At 40.3% G+C, this 6,880-nt stretch overlaps 1 protein-coding gene across 1 annotated transcript; it reads right to left on the reverse strand.

Moving 5' to 3' along the window:
• Positions 1-417: 417 nt before the first annotated feature.
• Positions 418-4,065, reverse strand: LOC112460613. Its single transcript, XM_025025395.1, has one exon. The coding sequence runs from the start codon at positions 4,063-4,065 to the stop codon at positions 418-420; it is 3,648 nt and encodes a 1,215-aa protein (XP_024881163.1).
• Positions 4,066-6,880: the final 2,815 nt, after the last annotated feature.

Genomic DNA, 6,880 nt, shown 5'->3' on the forward strand with positions numbered 1-6,880 from the left:
TTTTGTAAACTGATGGTCAGCCGACAGAACTATGGGATGCCTTTTGTCCTCTCCAAACTCGGAATTTCTTAATCTTCCACCGACACGAATGAGGCCGTTTTGGTCAATAAATGCATTAAGCGCGGCTAATTTTCCCTTTGTAATGGAACCGTTCTTTCTAAGTATTTGCGCTTCTGCAGGAAATGATTCTCCTTGTGCTACCTTCGCAAGGGTTCGCAACGATTCCCGTAGTTCGGCTGCCGTTAACCATGTCGAATCGCGTCTCTCCTGTTTTCTGCAGCTGCTTATGAAACGTTTACAATATGCCACTATGCGGATTAAACTTCCTAACTTTGTAATATTCTCAAATATAGATGACTTGGTTAGTTGAGTTTGTTTGACAGTACAAACCGTTCTTCTTACTTCAACCGTCGGTATTTATGATTCTGGCATGATAGGCCATTTTCCTTCTGGCTTCGATAAAAATTCTGGACCGTGCCACCAAATATCTGACTGTAATAACTGCTCCGGGAATAAACCTCGCGACAACACGTCAGCTGGGTTATCCTGTGTCGGCACGTGTCGCCAGTTGCGATAATCCGTTAACTCTTGAATCCTTGCTACGCGATTTGCAACAAAGACTTGTAATTTACTTGGTTGTGTTTGCAGCCAATTTAGAACTATCGTTGAGTCACTCCAATAAGTAATACTAAAATTCAGCACATTTAGTGAATTAACCACCTTTTCCATCAATTCTGCAAGTGTGAGTGCTGCGGACAGCTCTAATCTAGGTATTGTCTGTAGCTTGAGTGGTGCTACTCTAACCTTGGAACATAGCAATTTAACTTGTACCTTGTTTTGATGATCTACCACACGAACATATATGCATGCTCCATAAGCGCTTTGAGCCGCGTCCGCAAATCCATGTAATTCTAATCTCGTATAACTTTTACAAGTTACGTTTCTAGGTATCTTAATCTGATTTAACCTACTAATCTGTTTGCGGAATGAGATCCAAGTAGAATGCAAATCAGTTGGAATAGCTTCGTCCCATGATAATTTAAGAGTCCATAATTTTTGTATTAGAATCCTAGCTAGTATAAAACATGGGTTCAACAGCCCTAACGGATCGAATATCCGTGTTACCTCAGACAGTATCTGTCTCTTTGACACTTTTGGAGGTGGTAACTCCTTTATCGTATAAACCAGAATATCTTGATACGCTTGCCAGCCCAATCCAAGTATCTTTGCTTGAACGTCAGAATTGAAATCCAATACGTTTGGATTCTGATTCTTGGGGGGAATGTCCTTTATGATTTCCGGTTGATTTGAGATCCACTTTCGAAGGATGAATCCTGCCGATTCTAAGACTTGCGAAACCTTGTGCACAATGTCTCTAGCTTTCTCTATCGAATCCGCTCCAGTCAAAAGATCGTCCACATAGAAGTCTTCCCTAATGATCTTCGCTATTTCTGGCCATAGTTTCTCGATTTGCTTCGCTAATTTCAAGAGGCACTTTACTGCAAGATACACTGCTGCCGCTGTACCATACGTTACTACGTTTTGTTCAAATACTTCTACCGGATTATTTGGATTCGCGCGCCACAATATTCTCAGTAATGAACGCTGTTTCGGATCCACTAATATCTGTCTAAACATTTTCTCCACGTCTGCTGATACGACGTATAAGTACATTCTGAATCTCAGAAGTATTGAGAATAAGTCCTCTTGAAGCTTGGGCCCTACCATTTGAATTTGATTCAATGAAATACCGTTATCTGTAGGGGCTGATGCGTTGAATACTACACGAATTTTAGTAGTTGTACTATCGTTTCGAATGACACAATGATGTGGCATGTAATAGGCTATTTCTGAGTCTGACACGTTGACTACTTTACTCATGTGTTGTAGACTCTCATATTCCTTAAGAAACGCTGTGTATTGCTCTTTAAGTACGGGATTTCTTCTAAATCTTGTTTCTAGTCTCTCCAATGATCGCAAAGCGCCCTTGTATGATTCACCTAACACGCTTGGATTTTCCTTCAGAGGCATGCTGACTACAAATCTGCCGTTTATGTCGCGTTTGTATGTTTGTGAAAAATGCAATTCGCACTCCTTCTCTTCTTGGGAAAGTACCCTTCGGGTTGAGAATTCCTCAAGCTCCCAAAACTTGGCTACTTGCTCGTGTATGTCAACAGACTTGCTAAAATGACACCGTGTTGAAGTCACGCTACTACCGACTAACGGTCCCGCTGCTATCCATCCTAATTTTGTCTTTTGCATTGTAAGCTGCGATTTGCCTATCTTAATTTGTCCAACACACAGGAGATTCCAAAACCAATCCGCACCAATAAGAATGTCTACTCTATCAGGTATGTAAAATCGGGGATCTGCTAATTTAATGTTCAAGGGGATCGAAATATCTGCTACGTTAATCCTACTGTTAGGTAGGCTACCTGTTATTTCTGGGATGACAAGACACGACAAGTGAAACTCGTGTTTGCCATAGCATGCAGCAATTTTGACTCTACACTTGCTTTTTATTTGGCAAGATGCGCTATTGATAGCCTCCAGATTTACTATCACCTCAGTTTTATCGAGTTTTAGATCATCGCAAAGTTTATTTGTAATAAGACTAGATTGCGACCCGGGATCAAGTATTGCACGAGCCTTATGTGTCTTGCCATATCTATCCTTCACTAATACTATTGCGGTCGACAAGATAACGTGATAGTCATTGCTTCTATGCTGAGAACACAAAACTGACGAAGAATTAATATTTTCCACTGCGTTTGTAGCCTGCTCCGATAACGGCTTCTCAAAATGTATAAGCGTATTATGCTTGCTAGAGCACTTCCTACATGTGCCACCCTTGCAGTTTTTAATAAAGTGTCCCGGTTTCATGCAGTTCAGACACAACTTCGCGTTCTTTAAAGCTTCTACTCGTTCCTGCGGAGAGAGTTGTAAGAACTTGGGGCAGCTTGATAAACGATGCGCTTCCTTACACACCACACATTCTTGTTTTTTAAGAAGAAACGATTTAGATTTTATGGAATCTGATTGTTTAGATTTGTACGTGCCCTTCTTATTTAAGTCTAACGTTTCTAACATATTTGCTCTTAGGGTAAGAAAGCTCTTGAACTCATCTAATGTTGGGAGATCTCCATTGGCGCGTTGTTTCTCCCACTCTCTCGCCGTGATACTATCTAATTTGCTCGAAGCTAAGTAAATTAGCAACGCGTCCCAATGTTCCGTCGACTGACCTAATGCATTTAACGCTCTTAGATGCTTGTTGAGAGTATCTATCATATTACGAATTTGACTGGTTGACTCCTCTTTCATTAAATTTATGCTAAAAATGGCTTTAATGTGATTTTTTGTCAGTAAACTTTTATTGTCAAACCGCTCGCAAATTGTTTGCCACGCTATCGTATAGTTCGCAGCTGAAAATTCCAATGATTTAATGATCTGAGCGGCATTACCCTCTAACGCGGCCTTTAAGTAATGGAATTTCTGTATCAGATCTATAGTTTCATTGCTATGTATGAGTGACTCGAAAGTATCTCTAAACCCAAGCCATTCGTCAATATCACCTGTAAACTTTGGCAGTTCTATTATTGGCAGTCTAATACCCGGCGTTTTAAAAATGATATGTTGGTTTGCTTGCCTCGCTACGTTTGGAGTAGGATCCGCCTGTTCATGCGTTGTGTGTGCGGATGCTCCTTGTACAGGCACTGAATCACGGACTTCGTTCGTTGCTGCACTCGGAGGCTGTAGTGTCGCTATGCCTCGCATCAGTAAGCCTTCTGCCTGCGCTATTAACCTGAAATAGTCTTCCTCGAATACCTCGCGATACTGCACTGTTTCTAATTCGTCATCGGTGAGCGCGTCAATTTCTGCTTGTACTTCGTTGTACATTTCGTAGGCTCCTCGTATAGTACTGATGCGTTCTCGTAACTCTAATTTGTTTACTTCTTCTAACGCTTGTGTTGCATCTGGAAAACTATTTATTACCTTAGCAATATAATTCTTAAATGTAGTAACTCTACCTTTAAGGTAACCTCGCCTTTTTATTAACGCTTCCATTTTGTTTGTGTCGCTACGATGACTGCAATATGATTACGACGCAATGTATACAACGCAATGTATTTTTTTACGTGTCGCACATCGCGGTTATAACTATCGGATTGATTTTGATTCGTGAGATTTTCAGTTTTTGTTACTTCTAATTGTCAACTAAATAAAATTTATTCATAATAATATTTATTCATAATAATTAGTTTTATTAAGAATTTTCCCAAATTATACCCCTGTCCGGAAACTTTTCGACGGCAGTGTACCCTCGTTGTAGATAATCGTTATACTATTAAAAGCATCTTGCTTGATATAACAATTGGATTAAAACTGGAAATAAATAAAGATCTCTCGAAAACTAGTTCTTTGGATGCTAATATTACCAATTCATCAAGAACAACTTTGCCTTCATCAGATAAAGAATTGGGATAACAAAATAAATGTTACATTTAATAGAAATGAATTCGACAATCTTATAGAGACGAAACACTATTCCAAAAGGAAAAAGAAAAAATCCAAGTTAAGGCTCCTGGTCCCTGAGCTGAGAACTCTGTGTTGACGGTGGCAACGTACCGTCGCGACAGAAATAAGAACTCTCTTCAATGGAGAATTCTGTCCTTTGTGACATGTTGACAACCTATTTTGCGTTGCGTTAAATTTCTTTATTATTGCTCTGTACTTGTGCTATAACGTTTAACGTATTTGTGAAACTCGTATAATTTAACGTATGGTAAGATTTGCAAGAAATACATAGCGGAAGGAATATTCTCCACTCCTTTCGATAGTCGTCAAACGCCTTGTTTTTCCATATGTTTAAGCTTCGTTTTATGGCTGTTTGTTTATTGTCGAAGGAAAAGAATAGTATCCGTTAAATTTTAGAAGTGTGCTGAAACGATTTATAGTAATTTTTTTATTGAAATGTCTTTTTATTTTGGAATTTACCGCAACCTAAAATAGGGTAATTTCTCGCCTCGATAGCAAGAAATTCAATATGGCCGCGGTGACTACCCAGGAGCCTTAACTTTTAGATAATACTAACAATAAGTATCAAAAGCAGGAAAATGGCAAACAGTTCCATAGAAGAAGAAACTCCATTGCTACAGTTTAAAAATTCCGCCAAATGTAATTAATAAGTTACTCGCATTCACCCTTAAATTTCAGGGTGAAAAATTTTCCTTCTGAGGTGCACCCGGGTGAAGTTTCTAAACGACTTCATCTCTGTCATACTGGTACGACCCGAACGTTTCCGAACAGCGTGAGTCTCGGCGGATGCCCCCGGGTAAAGTTTCCGAACGCAGCCTTAGGGGGTCTATACAGGTACGCGTTTGGTTCGTAACCCCGGCTCGGTTCGGTTTTTACTCGTGCGTGGGTGGGATGTCACGAGCTGGGCTTGGCGTCAGATGAGCCAAATTCGGACATTTTCCTTTCGTGTATGGTGAAAAAACGTTCGAGTCCGGCTCGCGAATCAAGCTCGTCGAGCCGGACTTGCGAGTCAAACTTGTACGTGTATAGATCCCCTTAGATATATAGCCCGTTGTGGAATACCGCGCCTCAAGATCTCTTGCATAATCAGTATCTGAAAATCCTATTATATATATTAAGTCTGATTCGCTTTTGCCGCTTTGATACATTATACCTACATTTTTCGTAGCGACTAGAAATACAAAAATTCTCTTTACCGCTCACCAACTTTCTCTGGAATTATTTAAAAATTTACTGGCGATATTGACCGTATATGTCATATGTGGACGCGATACAGTAGCAAGAAACATAAGCGATCCGATTGCTTCACGATATAGTACATTAGACAACTCCTTTTCTTCAGATTCTACGGGCTCTAGTATTACATAAGGATCTGCTGGAACAGATACTACTTTTGCATCATTCATACCAAATCTTTCGAGAATTTTCTGCGTGTATGCACTGTGATGCAGGAACATTGTTTTTCTTTCTCTATCTCGAATCAATTGCAACCCGTCAAAGCTACTACAGTCACTGAGAGTCAAATGTACTTCTTAAGTTCTTTAGATGTCAAACGTACTTCTTAAGTTTTCGATAATTATGTCTAACACTTTTTGATTTGCACGCTACGAGACCATCGTCAACAAACAGCGCAAGATATATCGCTGATAATATTATAAAAAATGCACTCGTCAGCATCTGTTTACTTGAACTTAAACCGTTTCAAAAAATCACGAAATTTGCGATTCTAGCACCGCGGGGCTAGTTTTAGTCCATATAGCGATTTCTTTAACCAACACACTACTTCACTGGCATTGTTTTCGTTTTTCAGACTTGCTGGCAGTTCTATATGAATCTCCTCTTCTAGTTCACCATATAGAAATGCTGTACCAAATTGAACCATCTCGAGGTTCTCATGGGTGACTATCGCCAACAGTACTTGCAATACGTCGTAACGAACTACGGTGAGGTCTTGTAGTCCACTCTTTTCTCCTGAAGAAAGCTTCTGGCACACAACCGCAGCGCACTTCCATCTATTCCTTGAATTACCTTAAACATCCATCTTATAACAATCGTCCTTTTTTCATGATCTCTGGGTGTTATCTGTCACGTGTTGTTTTTCTCGTGAGCCTTGAGCACCTCTTTGATAGCTCCTTTTCACTAGGACACGTCAGGTCGGGGAGATCCCAGTTGCGCACAGAATAAATCGAACACATCAGGTTGAATCAATTGGACACAGTGACAATCGGACACAGTAGGAAACGGACACACAACGGTTACAATCGGACTTCGCTCGCCTTACTCCCAGGGCAATAGGTGTGGCCAACAGCCTCTGCAGGCTGTTGCCGAACCTGGGAGGGGCAAG

Source organism: Temnothorax curvispinosus, unplaced genomic scaffold (assembly GCF_003070985.1).
Source record: "Temnothorax curvispinosus isolate PA1 unplaced genomic scaffold, ASM307098v1 QBEX01010667.1, whole genome shotgun sequence".
NCBI classification, from domain to species: domain Eukaryota; kingdom Metazoa; phylum Arthropoda; class Insecta; order Hymenoptera; family Formicidae; genus Temnothorax; species Temnothorax curvispinosus.

What these genes read in the sequence shown, in the direction of transcription:
- LOC112460613 (XM_025025395.1), bottom strand. Translation starts at nt 4,065, where the DNA reads ATGGAAGCGTTAATAAAAAGGCGAGGTTACCTTAAAGGTAGAGTTACT.